This window comes from Rhinoderma darwinii, chromosome 3, assembly GCF_050947455.1.
Source record: "Rhinoderma darwinii isolate aRhiDar2 chromosome 3, aRhiDar2.hap1, whole genome shotgun sequence".
Classification (NCBI taxonomy): Eukaryota; Metazoa; Chordata; class Amphibia; order Anura; family Rhinodermatidae; genus Rhinoderma; species Rhinoderma darwinii.
In genome coordinates this window covers 177,677,070-177,699,039 of record NC_134689.1, presented here as the reverse complement: position 1 = coordinate 177,699,039, position 21,970 = coordinate 177,677,070, and the positions used below count along the sequence as shown (strand labels likewise).

The 21,970-nt window shown below is 40.2% G+C and overlaps 1 protein-coding gene across 2 annotated transcripts in view; it reads right to left on the bottom strand.

Annotated features, from left to right (window-relative positions):
• Positions 1–21,970, bottom strand: part of ZNF277 (zinc finger protein 277) — a 72,828-nt gene that overhangs the window by 13,094 nt on the left and 37,764 nt on the right. For both annotated transcript variants that reach the window (XR_012882394.1, XM_075857087.1), the window contains exons 5-9: positions 9,009–9,100; positions 6,209–6,319; positions 4,920–5,052; positions 1,003–1,070; positions 440–536 (exon numbers count right to left, since the gene is read on the bottom strand). Coding sequence is in view for 1 of the 2 variants with exons in the window: in XM_075857087.1 (XP_075713202.1) it covers positions 440–536; positions 1,003–1,070; positions 4,920–5,052; positions 6,209–6,319; positions 9,009–9,100 (501 nt within the window). In the remaining variant the exon portion in view is untranslated. The remainder of the gene's footprint in view (positions 1–439; positions 537–1,002; positions 1,071–4,919; positions 5,053–6,208; positions 6,320–9,008; positions 9,101–21,970) is intronic.

Below are 21,970 nucleotides of genomic sequence, written 5' to 3'. Positions count from 1 at the left end.
TCCCATATAAAACACATAAGAAAGATCTCAAGAATCTCAATCACCACATATGAAATCAACACCATCATTTTCATAAAAAGATAAAAGAGCAACCCGCACCGCACAGAAGACTTACAATGTGTGTAATAACATTCACTACTATGGGAGTTACGGAAAGGGAACTTTCATCTAAAAGATAGCAAACAAAAGAATGAAACATAGGTTCGCTCACCACGGTTTCAGATCCATTTCATACCACGCTATAATCTTGTTGGTGCTCGTAAATACAGGATATTTTCTGTATTTAGCTTTCATCTAACATGATCGGAAACCACACGCTTCAGTGGGAACACAGAATGGGGTTTAGGGGGCCCCGTTCTAGAGATAGGTGCGGGTCCCAGAAGTTGGTTGGAATTGGCCAGGCACATTAAGATGACCCTTAGTTGTATTACGGTCTTACCTTCATGTGAAAGAGAAGTTTTTCCGTTGTGTCAGCTTGTTTTTCACAAAAAAGACAAAATGCAGATATAGGGTGCTCCTCCCAGTCAGACCAATCCCTTAAAATACATTCAGATAACATTTAAAGGCTATGTACACCAATGTTTTTTTTTGTTTTGTATTTATTGAATTATAGTAATTTTGGGGTAAAAATAATTTCCCTAATATGTCTTTAGTAAAAACGTTATGTTTTGCTTGTGCAGCCTGCATGTATTCACGTGATCAATTTCACCATAATTCAGGTAAAATAAGCTTTTGTGTACTCAGGAGAGGAGACGGGATGAAGATCGAGTTGTCAGTGCACTACAGTGATCTGACTGGGTATGGGACAGAGCAGCTTGCAATATATGTGAATACATGCAGGCACAAGAAAAACGTTGCATCATGTTGGGGAAATTGTTGTCCATAGTTTTTTATTAGCCAATTGTAAATACATTTTCATGTAGCATTCTATAGTTGAGAAATACATCTAAAGCATATAATAAAACCAAATAACCATTTGATAGAAATAAGTAATAGTCATACTCCTCAATATGGTTTCCGATTTCCCGATCATCTTCAGACTGTACTTCCTCCCAACTCTTCCCTAATTCCTATAAAACAGTAAAACTTGTTTTTATATCAAATGTAATCACCTATTACATATTATCATTAATACACTAATTATAAGAGTTAGATATAAATACATTACCATCAGATATATTGCTAACAAAATTGTAGGGAATTTCTAGAAATGAATAGCCTATGCTTGTATGGGACTGAGCTGCAGTACGAAACACTGTCACATTTATGGATGTTCCGTGGTTACTGGAAAAACATTGAAATGGCCACAGCAGATCCTTCAATCTGTTAATTGGTAGGGGTAGCGGTAGGAGCGGTGGAGAGTCCGACCCAATCAGTTCAGACATTTTAGGCCTATTGCATGGACAGACCATCAATGTGTATCTCTGGAAAAAACTTTAATACCTTTGGTATTGGTTGGAATATAACAAGTGGATCCTTGACCAAATCAAGTATAATGGCCCATTTTGTAACAGAAATTACCAGACGAAAGCTTCTAAATCCTTGGAAACTACAATTGTAGACTTGAAATAAAAGACCAGAAATAAAATAAAACTTTTTAAAAATGATGAAAGCCATTGAGATGACTGAAGACCTAACCAGATGACTAGACATTCTATTTACATGGTTGCTAGGAGTCCAAATCCACTTGATATTCTTAATAAATGGCTAACATTAAGACTAGTACTGAAATAGCAGTTGTTCTACTGATGCCTCTCGTAAATCATTTACAGAAAATGGAAAGATATCAGAACTGCTATCATTTAGTATTTTATTACGAAGCAGCAGCATTATTCCAACACTACAGTGAACCAAGCTTAAAGAGGCTCTGTCACCACATTATAAGTGCCCTACCTCCTCCATAATGTGATCGGTGCTGTAATGTAGATAAAAACAGTGGTTTTTATTAATTTTTGAGCAAGTTATGAGCAATTTTAGATTTATGCTAACTAGTTTGTTAATAGGAAACTGGGCGTATTTTTACTTTTGACCAACTGGGCGTTGTACAGAGGAGTGTATGACGCTGACCAATCAGTGACTAATCAGTGTCATACACTTCTCATTGTTCCAGCCCATTGTTACAGTGGATTGTGCAGTGAAAGAAGCTGGGCTGGAACAATGAGAAGTATATGAAGCTAATTGGTCACGGATTGGTCAGCGTCATACACTCCTCTGTACAACGCCCAGTTGGTAAAAAGTAAAAACACGCCCAGTTGTCTATTAAGAAACTCATTAGCATAAATCTAAAATTGCTCATAACTTGCTAAAAAATGATCGTTTTTCAAAATAAAAACCACTGCTGTTATCTACATTACAGCGCCGATCAGATTATGTAGGAGATAGGCCACTTATAATGTGTGGACAGAGCCTCTTTAATCCAAATGTGGAGTATGATTTATATTGGCATGGTAGAATCCTGCACAGAGGACTATATGAAATACTTTTTCCTGAAGGAGATAACTCACCACTATTTAATATTGAAGCTGGACTCGCTGTGGGTCTGGCATCAGAAACCTCCAGCTGGCTATACATTTCCACTTCAGAGACCTCTGCAGTGGAAACGTTTTATTACATGTCGGCCATTCATTTGACAGGCCATGAGTTTGAAGCTCTGCTTGAAGGGAGTTTCGAGTGGGGGACACCCCTGAATGACAGCCATAAGCCTTGATAAGGATTATGGAAAGGGGTTATGTTGAAGTGACAACCCTTTTAATGTTAATTCACTCAAGTTGGACCACTAAACTTGCAAGTCAGAACAATGAACAAAAACCCCTGCTGCAGACAAGACACTTGCTTTACTGTTAATAAATTCAATACTAGATTTTCTTGCGCTAACTTTATGGCACAAGGTACTTTGTTGCTGAATCCATTTTCAGCATGGAACAATGTGCCTAACTAGGTGCTAGCCATCCTCTTTGAAAGATAGAAATCAGTGAGACATGGTAAAATATTTTCTTGTTCGGCTTTTCTCAAAGAGCGGTTATTTTAAGACGTGGTCTCAGCAGACTAACATTAACTGTGGAAGCCTCAGTTTACATAATTGGCGAGAGGTTTGAACCCTTTTTCTTTTCAATGCGACCACAATTGATATACACGTAAACTCGCTAATGATCAGAAATGTCCAGACAATTCTCAGCACAATTCCTTTGAACAATATTTGCAGACCATGTAAGATTCATCTGTTCAAAGATAGAAGGATTTCACAATCTTTAATGAGCAGACAGGCACAATGCACTGCACACTCTTCTCTGCTGTTACCCTACAGTCTTTATTCCTATGGATTTCATATCAAGCCCTCTGAAATGCACAGGATAGATAGAAGATAAATACTATAGAGACCTTGCAATTGTCTCAACAAATAAGATTATGCTTGTATTTTAATAGTTGAGAATAACCTAAGATGTGCATTTTCAAGCAGGGCAATTAACTCCTTCACGTCAGCCATACGGCTATATGCGTTCCAACTGCCGATGCCCCGTGCAGTTGTCACATATATAAACGTTGGCAGCATGGAACAGGCTTTAATGTGGCCCCGGCAATAGCCCCCCCCCCCCTGTAGCAAAACACACAAACCCTCTGACAGCGCCCCGTACACGCACACAGCCCCCTGTAGACAGCGCCCCGCACACAGCCCCCTGCAGACAGCGCCCCGCACACAGCCCCCTGCAGACAGCGCCCCGCACACAGCCCCCTGCAGACAGCGCCCCGCACACAGCCCCCTGCAGACAGCGCCGCGCACACAGCCCCCTGCAGACAGCGCCGCGCGCACACAGCCCCCTGCAGACAGCGCCGCGCACACAGCCCCCTGCAGACAGCGCCGCGCACACAGCCCCCTGCAGACAGCGCCGCGCACACAGCCCCCTGCAGACAGCGCCGCGCACACAGCCCCCTGCAGACAGCGCCGCGCACACAGCCCCCTGCAGACAGCGCCGCGCACACAGCCCCCTGCAGACAGCGCCGCGCACACAGCCCCCTGCAGACAGCGCCGCGCACACAGCCCCCTGCAGACAGCGCCACGCACACAGCCCCCTGTAGACAGCGCCACGCACACAGCCCCCTGTCGACAGCGCCACGCACACAGCCCCCTGTCGACAGCGCCTCACACACAGCCCCCTGTAGACAGCGCCACACACACAGCCCCCTGTAGATAGCGCCACACACCTCCTCTGTAAATAGCGCCACACACCTCCTCTGTAAATAGCGCCACACCTCCTCTGTAAATAGCACCACACACACAGCCCCCTGTAGACAGCGCCACACACACAGCCCCCTGTAGATAGTGCCACACCTCCTCTGTAGATAGCGCCACACACCCCCTGTGTAGATAGCACCATTGGGGCTCCCTCTAATAGCGGAATCCCCGGCCAGAGTGTCAGTCGGCCGGGAAATGGTTGAAAATTTTGAGACACACGGATGCAAAAACACCCTTGACAAACTGACAGTTGAACCGCTTTTAACGGCTGTGAATATAGCATTACATCCTTCTTCACTCCCCCCTCACAGCGATCTAGGCTGACGGAAAGAGAAGGCGACTAATTATTACAGAGCTGCAACAGTAAATAAATAAATATATTATAATATATTATATATTACAAAAAATGGGTTTGTTTTTAAAAAAAATTGTGATTTGTCTGATAAAAAATAAAAAAATTTAATTAATTAAACTAATCTAGAAAATGAAAGCCTCAAATCTCGTAAAAAACAAAAAGCAAAAATGCAACAATGCCCATTGGTCATAAAAGGGTTAAACAATAGAACGAGAACGTCAATAAAGCTAAATAAAATTGCATCAAACAAAAGAAAAAACAAGAATATTGTGTATCCTGGGGCAGACAGAAGCCACATTATAGATAGTATTTATTACAGAGACAGAATCTTACCAAATAGTTGATTATGTAGAAGCGATCATATTCATGGTTCCTGGGATTGACCTTACGGTGTTGCTTTTTCCTCATGTGATCCTTTAGAGTATTTTTGTCTCTAAAGTTTTTTTCACAATACAAACACTGCAAGCTTAGAAAATACAATATAAAAATAACATTAATAGGTAAATAAAGTAGATTCACATTCATTAGGCTTCGTTCACATCTGCTTCAGGGCATTCAGTTGGAGCTTTCCGTTTTGACGGAAGCAATACCGTAGTTGACTATCATGCCGTCAAAACGACGGAATCCTAACACAACGGTGACAAACGGAAACCATCTGCATTGGATCCGTCACCATTAAAATGAATGGTGAAGCAAAAGGAAACCTATGGTTTGCATTTGTTTCAGTCAGGGTTCCGTTTATGGATTCCCCTGATGGAAAGTTCCGGCAGAACGCCTGAACGGAGCCTTGACACAGATGTCAACGAAGGCTTAAATATACCTCATTAGTGTAGCTGTACTACGAGTGTAGATTATGAAACAACACAGCAAGGTATGCCTGCACAGGTGCATTATTCCTTTCCCAGTGTAAAAAAAGCATAAAACTAAAAACAGTGTAATTGCAATTTTGTACAAGATCCTGCAAAGATTCATAGATAAAATTGTTTAGTGCAAAACACCATTTCGAAATGAACAAAAAACAGAAGATACTTTTGGAAATTAAAATTATTTCTATAGATCGTTTATTAATAATAAAAAAAATGATCTATATTTATGCAGTGCCAACATATTCCACAGCACTTTACAATTAAGGAAGTAACAAACAAATAAAATAACAATTAATTAACAAATGAACAATCAGACAAAAGGTCCCTGTCCATAAGCATTCTTTCATAAGGCATGGGGGGAATTTATCAACAATTCTATGCCAGTTTCCTGGCGTAGAACAGTTGCAAACAGAACCAAAAGTCGCAATTTGCCGTTAAAATTGCGACTTTTTACCTTTTTATGCGCCCTTGTCACTTTTGAAAAAGGGGCCTGGCTTGAAAGGGGGTGGCCAACGTGCCCGACAAATTTATTATAATTTACGTGAGAAATGTAGCACAAATTATAGCGGAAATCTACCACAACTCCCAGAGATTTAACTCTGCGGGGCGTAGGAAGGTAGAGGCCTTGAGGGGCCCTCATAAAACTTGCCCCCGCCCCGATCAGACTACCCAAGTAAAAACCTCCCAGGTTTTAACTACCGGCCACGGCTCATAGAACGTACGGACTACACATAATAACAATAACAACAAAAGTACCTGTCCATTTTCTTCTGTAACGTGTCCAGGAATTCATTAGAATACACAATATTATCTGGCAGGCCCACATTGAATGAGTGCTCCTCGTTCATGTGATTGAACAAAACCGATCTGCAGGAAAACAGCAGTTTGTAAATAGTAAACAAAGTAAAGAGTTTGGGCTTGTCCACACACAACAAACCATTTCCTGCGGTTTTTACTGCAGAAAATGGTGTGTATTTTGCTGCGTTTTTCTCAATGCCGGGAGATGGTGACGTCTCCTCTGAAAAACGCAGCAATCCAGTCCACTTTCCGCAGCAGGAATTGACGTGCTGCGGTACGAAACACACCGTAGGTAAATTTCTAGTCGGAATTTTTACGCAGCGAGTGGATGAGATTTCTTGAATCTCATCCACTTTGCTGCTACTGTATTTTGCTGTGTTTTTTTCCGTCTGCAATTCCGGACTAATTTCCGCAACGTGTGGACAAGCCCTGAGACTCCATTTGACTACACACCTTCTGTACTAGTAAATGTAGGGCTGTCCTGAGAATATGCTAACAAACTACAACGTGAGCTCCCGGCTGCTAATACAGAGCAAGTAACCTACATTCTCTCTGTATTGTTGCAGCGGAGAGCAACTCATAAAATGCAAAAAGCAGCCTTATCAAACAAAGTATAGCTGTATGGTAAAATCCAGATTCAATAGTAATCTGTAACTATGGTGACACATAGGTCTGCATATGAGCTGTATACACAAAATGGCTGATATTTTAAGGGTCTATTCACACTGCAGTGTCCATCAAAGGTAACTGCCGACGTAAGCTACGGTATAGGTATACAGTGGCATGTGTCGCTTATAGATTTCCATTATATTTATTAAAAACAAAAAAGTATACCACGCGATACACGTATCGGGGGCTTTCACAGGTACATACGCTAAACTGAATGCAGTGTGAATATACCCTTGTTTATTAATTTTTCTAGAGTTCCGTCATTATTTTTTTTTGCATTGGAGCAATAGAAACAAATTGTTGCAAAAGTGTAAATAGCTTTTAAAGGGTATGCTGACTTTTGCAACCATTTTTTATTGACAAACACCTCACATTAGACATGACGTTACTATAGTTTTATGAATATGCCATTATTTGAGTGGACTGGTCGCCAACACTACGATTTTCTTGATACTTGAAATATGACTGCTACACATATTTATTGAGGCAGTTTTCTACCTGGCACCAGCTGTAGAATCTTGTTCTAATTCGTCTTGAGATATATACTTAACCCCTTAATACCAAAGGTATTTTAAACCTTAATGACCGAGCAATATTTTACGTTTTTCCATTGTCGCATTCAAAGAGCTATAACTTTTTTATTTTTCCGTCGATATTGCTGTATAAGGACTTTTTTTTTTTTTCTTTTGCGGGACAAGTTGTATTTTTTAATAGCACCATTTTGGGGTACATAGAATTTATTGATTAACTTTTTATTAACTTCTTTTAGTACTGGAAAAATAACCTGAAATTTTGCCATTCTTTTTTGCATCTTAATTTTACGCTGTTTACCGTGTGGTATAAATAACATAACTTTACTCAGCGGGTCGTTACGATTGCGGCGATACCAAATTTATATAGTTTTTTTTGTGTTTTCCTACTTTTACGCAGTAAAAACATTTTATTTTTTTCAAAATTAATGGTTTATGTCGCCATATTTTAAACCATAACTTTTTTCTTTTTCGACCGATGCAGCGGTATATTTGATCACTTTTTCTAAAATTTCTTTGTAGGTAGGATAAATAGAAAACAGCAATTCTGGCAATGTTTTTAATTTTTTTTACGCCGTTCACCGTGCGGGTTAAATAATGTATTTGTTTTATAGTTGGGTTAGTTACGGATGCGGCTATACCAAATATGAGCAACTTTTTACTTTTCATAATAAAGTATTTTGTTAGGAGAAAAATTGGGTTTTTAATTTTTTTTTTTACTTCGAACTTTCATTTTTTATTTTTAAACTTTAACTTTTTCAACTATTTTTTTAGTCCCACTAGGGGACTTCACTGTGCGATATTTTAATCGCTTTAATAATACACTGCAATACTCCTGTATTACTGCCTGACAGTGCAAGACTGACAGGCATCTGTTAGGCCATGCCTCTGGCATGGCCTAACAGGCAATCACCATAGAAACCATTGGCACCCCGCATGCACGCGTGATGCAAGTGGGGTGAGAGAGGGAGCTCCCCCCCTCTAAAACCACTCTGATGCGGCGCTCGCTATTGAGCGCCGCATCTGAGGGGTTAAATATGATCGACGACCACCACTAGTGGTCTCCGATCGTTGCCCTAAAGCCCGAGGCTGTTAGCAATAGCCTGGGCTTCAGGAGCACCCCGCCCGATGCAGGAAAACTTCTTCTGAATGGCCGACGTGAAAAAGGCGGCGCTTCAGAAGAACTACCCCAAACGGATGATGTAAAAAGGCTATACGCCGGTCTTTAAAAGGTTAAGTATAAATTCAGGGTATCATGATGTTGTACTTGACAATTACCATTAGTACCAATCATATTTTCAATGTTACACAATATACCGGATAACAATAATGTAGTACAACTTCTGCCACCTAAAAAATTATTTTTAAAGCTTAATTATGTGATTTTTCTCTTTTTTTCCCCCTTATTTGAACACTTCATTTTATATTAACGTCACTTTTAATGTTGCAAATAAAACTACATCAATCCAATCTTTGATTTCATTTTAGACATTTAGAACATTAAAAGCACATTATTGGTGCCATGTAACAAAGTTTAATAGATATAAATAAAATCAAACCTGTTTCCTTTAAACTCCTCACTGCAAAACATGCACCATCTCTGAAAACCTATGTCAGATCTCTCATGCTGCTGCTGCTCCAAAATACTTTTCTGTAAAATACAACAATACAAGTTAAAGCTATCATTTAAGCACCATATAAAATAGCAGACATGTCAACAGATTGAATCTAGCATATCTCGAAAACATAATAAACAGCATAATTCACTACTTATAAATAACAATAAAATAACAATAACACTGAATGAAAATTAAGGAGAAATATAAAAGCATTGAAAAGTATTGTTACAAAAAGGTTCCGTCTTCCCTTTTTTTTTTAGTAACTTTTTCTCTATAATATATGTTCATAAAGCACTTTAAATTAGAGCAGCTAAAAGATGCTCTATGTAAAACAAGTCAGCAAACAGAGATCTGAACTCCCGTCTTGGGTGCCAGAAGGTAGCACATCTGCCATGTAAACAATGGGGCTAATTTTGGCCAATAATAGGCATCATGTGACCGTTACAATTAAGGTGGCATATCCGATATGGCATATCAAATGGTGTAGCTCAGAGTACCGCAGTATTTAACTATGAATAGAATGCTGGATATTCCTATTCTGTATACTTTTTATTCAGACAGTGTCCAGTACAAACCTCCACCTGGTCCACATAACGTAAAACGTCCAAGATACCATAGATCTGGATTACGGCAGTTTCTTTGACAGTAAAAATAATGGAAAAAATTATCCACATAAGTCCTGGAAACAATATATTTTATTTTTATTCAATATCCCCCAGAGCGGACAGAGAACGACGACACTGTTCACCACAGCACCACCACATACCCCATTCCAAATATGTTCTCTGTCTACTCCAGGAAATACTGACTAAAAACGGAAGACAAAAGTTCCAGGACGTACGCGAGTCAATTTCTCAACTATTTTTACTGCTAAGGAGAGCACACGCTTCCTTTAGGACCACAGTATTTATAGAAACACGCTTCCTTCAGAACCCTATAATGTACATAAAGCTGCTTTCCTCAGGACTACATTATTTACAGAGCACGCAGTTCCTTCAGGACTACATTATGTACACAGAGAAGGGTTATTTACATGGAGCACACGCTTCCTTCAGAACCATATTATTTACATAAATGTGACTTGTTTAGGACTACTTTATTTACGTAAAGCGCTCACTTCCTTTAGGACCACGTAAGTTACATAGCGCACACGCTTCCTTTAGGCCACATTATTTACATAGAGAACTCACTTCCTTCAGAACGACATTATTTATAGAAAAACACTTCCTTCAGAAACCTACTTACATAAACGAGCTTCCTTCAGGACTACGTTATTTACAGACCATGTGCTTCCTTCAGGACTACATTATGTACATAGAGCACAAGCTTCTTTCAGTACCACATTTACATAGAGCACAAGCTTCTTTCAAGAGTATATAATTAACATGGAGCACTCGCTTCCTTCTGGACTACATTATTTACATAGAGCACTCGCTTCCTTCTGGACTACATTGTTTACATAGAGCGCTCGCTTCCACCTGGACTACATTATTAACATAGAGAGCTCGCTTCCACCTGGACTACATTATTTACATAGAGCACTCGCTTCCTTCTGGACTACATTATTTACATAGAGCACTCGCTTCCTTCTGGACTACATTGTTTACATAGAGCGCTCGCTTCCACCTGGACTACATTATTAACATAGAGCACTCGCTTCCACCTGGACTACATTATTTACATAGAGCACTCGCTTCCTTCTGGACTACATTATTTACATAGAGCACTCGCTTCCTTCTGGACTACATTGTTTACATAGAGCGCTCGCTTCCACCTGGACTACATTATTAACATAGAGAGCTCGCTTCCACCTGGACTACATTATTTACATAGAGCACTCGCTTCCTTCTGGACTACATTATTTACATAGAGCGCTTGCTTCCTTCTGGACTACATTATTTACATAGAGCACTCGCTTCCTTCTGGACTACATTATTTACATAGAGCACTCGCTTCCTTCTGGACTACATTATTTACATAGAGCACTCGCTTCCTTCTGGACTACATTATTTACATAGAGCACTCGCTTCCTTCTGGATTACAATATTTACATAGTGCACTCGCTTCCTTTTGGACTACATTATTTACATTGACCACTAGCTTCTTCCAAGACCAAATGATTTACATGGAGCACACACATCCTTCAGGTCTACTTAATTTAAATGGAGCATTTGCTTCCTTCAGGACTAAATTATTTACATAGGAGCACACGCATCCTTCAGGACCACTTTACTTACACAGCGCACTCACTTCCTTAAAGAGGCTCTGTCACCAGATTATCAAATCCCTATCTCCTATTGCATGTGATCGGCGCTGCAATGTAGATAACTGTATAGTTTTTTTTGTTTTTTTTTAAAAACTATAATTTTTGGCTAAATTATGAGCAATTTTATATTTATGCAAGTGAGCCTTTCTAATGGACAACTGGGCGTGTTTTCTCTTATTTCCAACTGGGCGTGTATTGTGTTTTTAGCAACTGGGCGTGTTTACTTCTTTCACTGCACAATCACACTGGGCTGTGGATCATGCTGGGCTGGAACAATGAGAAGTGTAGGACACTGATTAGTCACTGATTGGTCAGCCTCATACACTCCTCTGTACAACACCCAGTTGGTAAAAAGTTAAAACACGCCCAGTTGTCCATTGAGAAACTCATTAGAATAAATCTAAACTAGCTCATAACTTGCTCAAAAATGTCCGTTTTTCAAAATAAAAACCACTGCTGTTATCTACATTAAAGTGCAAATCAGATTATGTAGGCGATAGGGCACTTATAATCTGGTGACAGAGCCTCTTTAAAGAGGCTCTGTCACCAGATTCTCAAATCCCTATCTCCTATTGCATGTGATCGGCACTGCAATGTAGATAACAGTAACGTTGTTTTTTTTTAAAAAAAACGTTCATTTTTGGCCAAGTTATGAGCTATTTTATATATATGCAAATGAGGTTTTAAATGGACAACTGGGCGTTTTTTTTTCGTTATGTCCAACTGGGCGTGTATTGTGTTTTTAACTGGGCGTGTTTACGTGTATGACGCTGACCAATCAGTGACCAGTCAGCATCATACACTCATCTCCATTGATTTACACAGCAGCGATGTGCAGCCACATAAACAGAGATTAACGTTAATCAAGTGTCCTGATAATGAATACACATGATCATCCAGCCTGGACGTCATGTGTATTCAGAATCCTGACACTTCTGACTCTTTTATTTGAGATTTCTAGCAAGTGAAACGAAATCTCGTTTACCTCCGTAATCTCGCGAGATTTCGCTTCCCTTGCCGGAGTCTCACAGAAAAGAGTCAGAAGTGTCAGGCTTCTGAATACACATGACGTCCAGGCTGAATGGTCATGTGTACTCATTATCAGGACACTTGATTAACGTTAATCTCTGTTTATGTGGCTGCACATCGCTGCTGTGTAAATGAATGGAGAGGAGTGTATGATGCTGACCGGTCACTGATTGGTCAGCGTCATACACATAAACACGCCCAGTTAAAAACACAATACACGCCCAGTTGGACGTAACGGAAAAAAAAACGCCCAGTTGTCCATTTCAAACCTCATTTGCATATATATAAAATAGCTCATAACTTGGCCAAAAATGAACGTTTTAAAAAAAACAAAACGTTACTGTTCTCTACATTGCAGCGCCGATCCCATGCAATAGGAGATAGGGATTTGAGAATCTGGTGACAGAGCCTCTTTAAGGAATACATTATTTACAAGGAGCACAGGCTTTTTTCAGGTTAACATCATTTACATAAAGGGTCATCCTTGACACAGAGTCCTGGTTCTGACACAGGAGGAAGAGACACCAGTAGAGTGAATAGTGACTGTAAAAGCCGTTACAGAAAAATATAGCTAATTTTCCCGTCAAGACAACAGACACCTCGACGGAACCCAACGGACTCCATTATAAATAAATAGGGTACATCAGACTCGGCTGGAATCCGTTCTGAGAGATTATATATATATATATATACACACACACACGCGCGCACGCGCACACGCACACGCACGCACGCACACACACACACACGTTATAAATGGAAGTCACGAACCAAATGTGAAAATAACTTTATTGCAAAGTAATATTTCAGTTTGAACAAAAATTGGTTTTGCCCAGAATATTTTTTTTTTTAAGGCTTCTCCATTTAATTGACTTTATATACCAATACAATGAAAATGAATATGTAAAATGTTAAAAGCGTACCACCAATTATTACACAACTTTCCATAAGTCAACAGTACAAGCGAAGATAAGAACCTTTGTAATATATATTATTATTGCCTTTCTCCACTTATCAGAATTCTTTTCTCTCCCCCCTTCTGTTTTCTTAACGCTTCAGGTTACAGCTGCCGATAGAAGTCTCTGGAGGGGGGAGGTAATGCAGAAGCAGGAGACTTGCTAACAGTCTCCTATACACAGCATACAGAAAGGATCCATTACACAGCAGTAAGACGCAATGTAGCTAATAATCTTGAACTGGGGTGAGGTAGTAAAGAATTTACTAGAAGCTGAAGCAGCATGGAGGATATTATACAGCAGTTAGGAGCAGTGTAGCTTTAACTCCAACACTGGGGTGAGACACTTACCAGAAACTTCAGAACGTCTGTGTCTCTCTTACTCTTCAACTGCCTGCTCTTGCTCCCTCTCCCCTCTCCATAGACTTGTATTGGCAGCTGGGGGTCTGACTTTAGGGACAGCGCTGCAATACCTTGCATAGCCGCTACTGAAGTAACAGCATGTGCAAGAACAAACAGGAAAGAAACTTATGTAAACAATAAACAGGCTGCAGGACTCGTTCAGAGCCGCAGCCCCTTCAAACAGCTGATCTTGGGGGAACCGAGAGCCGGACCCCAACGAATGTAATATTGAGGGCCTATCCTAAAAATAGGCCATCAATTTTAAAAGCCCGGATAACTCCTTCAAGAAAATTGCGCGCGAGAGGAAGGGAGACTCTCAAATGTAGAAAGAGGTATTTTTCTCTAAGAACATATATTACAAAGGTTCTTACATTCGCTTACACTATTGATTTATGCAAAGTTATTTATAGCTGGATGTACGCGTTGAACTAAGATTTTACAAGCCCCTTTCAGCATTGTATGCTAATTATATGTAATGATACATGTTAGGTCAGAAGCAAAAAAATATATTCTTGCCTCTCTTCTTTTTCTCACACACTGTTTCCTTATGAGTAGAGAATACGAGAAATTAGCTGCCAGAAGAAAATTAGTTTTTCAAGCACCATGTACCAAATGTTTCAATACAGTACACTTATTTTATAGATAGATCTCTAGCAATACATTTAAAAAAAACGATAAATCCTTCTATACATTTATCTATCATTCTATCTTTATACTAGAATACACAGAACAGGGAGGTAGGGAATAGATTATAAAACTATTAGATATACAGTATATCTCAATTATACAAGGTTTTTATTTTTATTTTTTACAGCTTTTAAAAATTCTACCCCAAAAATTTGGGGGACTCATCTTAAAGGGGTTATGTGGGGACCGGAAATTATTAGCAGTGTACTCACTGAAGTATGTGAGGACACTCCCTAATATATATCCCGGTGGTAATTCGAATACGATTCAAACCGCAATCGGTTATTCAAATTAAGGCCACTATTACATTTTAAATTTCTAAATTTTTCACCCCAGAGCAGAGTGCTAGGGCTCATGCACACTACTGTTATCTTTTGTTCAATGTGCGTTTTTTTTTCTCTTCGTGGGTAGCATACTGAACCATTTATTTATCTGGGGCCATGCACATATCAGGGTTTTTTTGCGGATGTGTGTCTGTCCTGCAAATTAGAGGTCCTATTAGTGTATGTATCTGCTGTTCATCTCACAATCTAGTGTATGGGCGTGCAAAAAACGTACAGCACACGGAAGCCACAAGGTGTTTTGTGGTCTGCAAAATAGAATCCATCGTGTGCACGATGCCTTAGTGTGGATGAATCCCCCCCGAGCTTCCACGGGAGGCTTAGCTTTCACCAATATCTTCCTTCCAAAAGGGCAATATATGACATTAAGCTTTACAAACTATGTGAAAGCGGCTTGGTATATAAGAACGCCTTTAGAAAGTTTGAATAGCGGGACCGATAAATTGATCCTCCAGGATGCCCCTCTGATCTTTCCACCAGCAGCAACATATTTTGGCAGATAATGCAGTCTCTACTACACAAAGGGTGCCATCTGTACTTCAACAATTTTTATTGCAGTATGCCTCTGTTTAGGAATTTGTATGCTACAAACACAGGGACGTGTGGAACCATGCGCAAAAATCAAATTGGTTTACCACAGCAATTAGTGGGAAAGCGCAGGATATTAATGTATTGGGAACAATACATTCTGCAGCAACAGTGGCAGTTAGGGAAAGAGGCGCTTATCGGAAAAGCAGAAGCCAGTGCGTGTGTCCAAATACAAGTAAATGGGTGGGGATGGATTTAAAGGGGTTTTCCCTTAATCAATAATTATCACCTATCCACTGGATATAGGTAATAAAGATCTGATTGGTGGGGTTCCAACTGCTGGAACCCCCACCAATTACGAGAACTGGCTCATTTTGCCATTCCTAGGAGTCCCATACGAACGGACAGGAAGTGCACATGCTCGTGCACATGCTCGGCCACTGCTCTATTAATTTCTGTTTCAATATGTCTTTATTAAACAGTTGAGACATCAGAAAATATATGTGTATAACAGTTCTACTCGCAGGTAGAAGTAAATAGTTAGTCTCAAATAATAATTAAATCGTTAATTCCTATAAGTTTGAAAATGGGATTCAAAATAATATGGGTAATAAAAGAAAGGTAAATAAAATAAATGTTGTGAAGAACGTATACAGGTCATCATAAAGAAAAAATAAAATGTATGCTCTATTAATTTCAATGGGGCTGATGAAGATAACGCTTGTATGATAACGCTTGTATTATAACACCGTTGCTGACGCTTCTCTCTGATGGTCTCTGACCATCCGTCTGTCTGCAGCATTCTGGACACACAGCTGGATGAATCAAATTAGAGAAAGAAGGCGTTGTTCAAGACTAAAAAAAAAATAAAAATAAAAAAGCCAATAAAATAAAAACACACACATTACTCACTTGTTAAATCAACCTTCCGCTCCAGCGCTAATGCTCCATTGGTCCTCCGTCGATCTTTGCTTACATTACCAATGAGTGGCTACAGCAGTCATCTAGGTATGGCACATCATCCGTCATTACTGCTGGCATGTACAGTATATAAAGACTGTCAGTTGACTACAGAAGCCTTGGCGCTAGAGAGGATTTAACTGGTGAGTATTGTGTTATGGAATTGCAATTTGAGCGATTCCCCAAAGCCTGCGTGCACAAACACCGCAACTTCAAATCCGTTACAACTCTGATCAAGTGTCTTAGGCGACCCCAACTTATTCGCCAGAGCCAACCGCAAGGTGGGATGGACTTTGCTGCTTAGGACCTAGGTTGTCTTAGCAGAGTTTAGCGTTGGATAGGAGGTGCAATGCAGACTAACCTGAGCAGGAAACCAGACAGCCAGGTGTTAAACAGAAAGTCCAAATCAGAAGGCAAGCAGATATCAGGAATAGCAAAGGTCAAAACCGGCCGGGAGCAGATAATCCAAAATCCACAAACAAGGGCTTAACGAGAGACAAGCTGAGGCCAGTTTCCAAAAGGTCCAGATGTCAGAGAGCAGGGAATGTAGGAAGCTTGATCACACGCCAGAAGACAGGAAGACAGACGAAACAGATAGGCTCATGGTAAAACAGACACGCCCAGAAGCCAGAACCATAGTTCTTAAGGGAACAGGCGTTTTCCTGTCATATTGTGTTTCTTATTTTAATATATTCTCTGCTAGCAGATTTTTTCCCTCTATTAGAATACACCTTTAAAGCTTGGCTAGCACACCAGGGTCATATTGTGTTTTTTGTCATGTACCGTGCCTACAAACGGATTTTAACCGTGACATGTGAATTCAGCCTAAGAGGCGAGTGTTCAACTTGCCTTGTTGCCCACAGACCCCTATCACAAACACTTATTTTTTTCATTTATCCGCAGCTGCTTAAAGGGGTTTTCCCACTTTTTTTTTAATAAGTTGGAGAAACCCTTTAAAAATGAAAACTGCGCTGTAATGATCGTTATGGGCAACAAAGCCAGTTTTACCGATAGACAGTTTTGATAAATCTGGCCCATTGGACACATAAAGGCCTCATGCACACACAGTGGCCGATTATCATATGGGCGGTTCGGGCGGCCGCCCGGGGCTTCCAAGGGGCCCATGGCAGCCCGAACCACACATCATCTTATAAATATATTCAGCGTGCTAGCGCTGCTAACTGCCGAAGATGAGGAGGAGGAGGAGGGAATTGGCCGGGAAAGGGGTAGGACACGCCTCCCTGACATGTGCGGGCCGCCGCCATTGAGTAACAGAACAGCGACGGACGGCTGTTCTGTTACTCCAAAGCAGCAAGAGAAGAGCCGGGCGGGCGGTCACCGGCGCTGAGGTTAGTTGGCTTAACCTCCTGCCCAACTGGTTCCCGACCGCTGGCTGTATTTTTACGGCCAGCGGTCAGGAACGGGTCGTTAAAACCCGAGCCATAGACTTTCTACGGCTCGGGTTTTAACTTGCTGCACGCGCGATCGGGCAGCTGAATGTCGGGTCTCCGGCTGTCAGTGACTGCCGGGGACCCTGAGGAGAAGATAGAAGCAGCTTTCACTGCTTCTGTCTTCTCTGATCACTTGTACACAGCGCTGAATGCGCGCTGTGTACAGGAATAGAGACAGCAGCAGCGGCGCTGTCTCTATTCCTCCCGGTGATCATGTGACTGGTCACATGATCGCCGGGTGCCATTACTGAGAGACTGCTGCTGGGTCTTACTAAACCCAGCACAGCCCTATTAGTGACAATCGTCACTATGAGAGGGCTGATTTCCCCTGTAACTGGGGCTGCTGTGCAGCCCCAGTTACAGTGGAAAAACATGGTGTAAAAGAAAGAAAAAGTATATATAAAGTTCCCCAAAGGTCTTTTTTGACCTTTGAGAATCAGACCATAGTAATAAAAAAAGAGTAAAGTAAAGTGCAAAAAAAAATTAAATAATAAATACACATAAAATACCCACCCCCAAAAAAAACGTTCCCCCCGCCAATCATTGTTGTAACGCTAGCGCTGACCCAATTACCTTAATATAGACATGTAATATATAAAAATTTACGGTAAACCATGACGATTACAAATAAAAGGTCTATTTTAGGGTAAAACTATATTACCAAAAAAAAAATAGCTGAAACGTAAAAAAGTTTATTTTTTTTTACTATTATTTTCAAACTTTATGAATAAAAATTCTAAAATTGCAAAAAAGGTGTGTATAAAAACGATAAAAAACGAAACCTGCATTGTCTACGGAAAAACGTTGCAAAAATCACGTCGGTTTTATTTTTTTTTAAATAAAAATGTGTGTTTGGTGCAACTTTGTAATTACATTTTATTAAAAAATATTTTCACTTTTTGAGATACAGCTGCTTTGTATCCTGTATCCGTCAGGTCAGCAGGACTGACGGGATCAGTGAAACGGGCCCTGCGCTAAATTATAATCTTAGATGTGATAGATTTGAGGTGGATCCTGCGTGTCACTGATCCTGTCAGAAGCAAAGCACCTGTATCTCAAAAAGTAAAAATATTTTTTAATAAAATCAATCAATCACACTGATACACACACATACTAATTATATATATATATATATATATATATATATATATATATATATATATATATATATATTATAATATAAAGTTTTTAAATGTGTACATAACCCTGTGGCACTATATACAAGGGGGAGCGCTGTGTGGCACTATATACAAGGGGGAGCGCTGTGTGGCACTATATACAAGGGGGGGCTGTGTAGTGCTATCCACAGTGGTATGTGTGTGGCGCTCTTTATAGGGGGGGCTTTTTGGTGCGATTTACAAGAGGGGAAGGGCTGTGTGGCGCTCTCTACAGGGGGGCTGTATGGCACTATCTATAGGGGGCTGTGTGTAACGCTCTCTACGGGGGGGGGATGTGCGATATATAGAGGCGGCTGTGTATGGCGATATCTATGTGGGTGTGTAATATCTACAGGGGCTATGTGTGGCACTATGTACAGGGGGCTGTGTGTATGTGGCGTTTTACAGTGTGTGGTATTATTATATTCAGGCGCGCAGTGTTTGGTGCTATTATATTTAGGGGCACAGTATGTGGCACCTTGATAACTTTATTTTCGTTTATAGGTGTGGAAATGTTGGAAAAGTGAGGAGACGTCTGAGTGGCAAATTCTGCAGAAATGAGTCATGGCCGGGAGAAGTCGTCATGAGCCCTGGACCGGATGGAGAAGAAAAGAGGAAAAAAACTACTAGAATCTGAGACGTCGTCACCTGTGAGTCACTAGATTTATAGAGAATCTGTCACCTCTCCTGACATGTTTATTATAGGAATCCTTGTATTTCACAAAAAGTATTTCTGCAGTCCAGGACTGATAGACAATTCCCCTTGTCAGGAGGTTGTGTCCCTGCACAGTGTGATACTGTCAGTATGTAGGGACACCGCGCTGTGACAAGGGGAATCGTAACACTGTTAATGCTTGCCCAAAAAGGTAGTGTTAAAAATAGTTACGGCGCGGCAGGACGGCGGTGAGGAAGGGGGGCCCAAGTTTAGGTAACAGCCCAGGGCCCATGGTCTACTTAATCCGCCACTGTGCACACATCCTTCACCATTTTCACATCTGTTTAAAACGGATCCGTGTGTCCGTTGTGACATCCATGTGGTTTCAGTTGTCACTTTCCAACACCCGATTCCAGCAGCAGTCACGTGATGCGTCTTCAATAGTAGAATGTGCACTTCCGGCGCTGCTCCGTACATGTTTTCACTCCCGTTTTCTGTCTGGCTCAATGTACACTGAACACTGAGGTAAGTGTTGGATCAGATACTCTTTCTCTGGCATCTATGAGCATGCGTGGTTGCTACACCAACAGTGTTCACCACAATTGGTGCTCTAATAGCACCTGCGCAGAATTTTCTCTCCCCTAGCTTGTGAAAACCCCTTCCCCTCGTGTAGAGGCCGTGTTTGACCAGCCTTGCTCCCAGCGCATGGTATGCTGGGAGCGGAGCGGAAGCGATCATTTAAGAAACAGAGTCACATAAACAAAGTGCAGCATGTAAGCAGGGAACGTTTACCACGCGAAAAGAAACCGAAAACAAAAAGGTAATTAGGGGGATTTATTTATGGCTAATAAAAGCGGCAAACTGTTTAAAAAAATATATATTTTTTAGATCTCGGGAAAACCCTTTTAAATCATGTTTTAGACGATCTAATGCAATTACATGAATATGTAATAGCAAACCAGTTTTCTCTGGGAACAAGCATATTGAAAAGAGAGATCTGCACGTGGTAGCTTCACCCTCTCTGCTAAACATCTGTTGCATTTTATTAACACATGGTAAAAAGGGATTTAATATACTGTATTAATATTTACTTTATTTAAGCTGCAACTGAAATATTTCAAACTGTAGCACTAAATATTATGTTCTCACTGGAAAAGTGTGACCAGATATCAAAAGCAAAGATAACTCATTTAAAAAGAGCAACACATTACATACCGAATTAATAGCAGTGGTAATATTACAGGTGGACAGCAGATGGAGTTATCAGAACTCATAAAAAATACAGTATACACCAACCGTTCATCTACACTATGATGCACACCGAAAAATATTCTCTTTCTTGGAACATATGTATCACATTTTGGGTGGAGCACAAGGTAAAGTCTAATTCTACAGCTCGAAGAAATTAGTTTCTAACACCAACAGATAGTAGTACATGTGAATGTATGAGACTTTGTAATTTACCTTCTATGGGGAAGTAGCGTCTTCATCACCTTCCAGTAACCTGTAATACTCCTTTCCCTGCCTGCAGATTTATGTAAATGTTTAGAAATTCATCTTGAAGGGGGAAGTATGGAGCAGGCTCACGCTTCATATGCCGACACCTTTCTCTAACGGCAGGGATTGGAGATAACTCCAATTCTGGATGTTTAACTACTTAGATGCCGCAGCATTTAAGCCAATAGATAGGGGGGTCCTCTGTCATTCCATCGGTACCCCATGCGACATGACCAGTAAAAAAACCACAAAAAACTGCAATACATAAAATTGAGGTGTATGGTACCAGCAATCTAATAATCTCTCGTCCAAGTCCCCTACTGGTGCTAAAAAAAAAAAAAATTTAAAACGTTTGTGTGTGTATATATATATATATATATATATATATATATATATATATATATATAAAAAAGAAGAAAAATAACCCTTTTCCCCTAAAAAACACACAATTGGTATGGCCACATCCACGTTGAAGTCAGAAATATTACAATAAAACATTATTTACCCTGCAGGGTGATTGCCATAAAAATTAAAAACCACCAGAAATGCTGCTTTTTGGTCACTAAAAAAACAAAAATGGAATAAAAAGTGGTCAAAATGTTGCATGATCCTCAAAATGCTACCAAGAAGCAAGCTATCACACTGCTTCGACGGAAAAAAAAAAAGTTATATAGTTCTCAGAATACGGCACCACAAAACAATGTTTTTAACAAATGGTTTTTCGTTTTTAAAAGTAGTAAAACATAAGAAAATATATTTAAATTTAGTATTGCCGGAATTGTATTGACCCGCAGAATAAAGTTACAGTTTACCGGTCGGCGAACGCCGTGGAAACAAAGGCCAAAAAACAACAACATCTATACCTTGAAGGATTGTGATTTTTTTTCTTTTGTAACGATAGCTATACTTTAAAAGTAAAAACATAATTGCTTGTGGCTTGTAATAAATATATTGATTCAAAGTATAATTTGAAT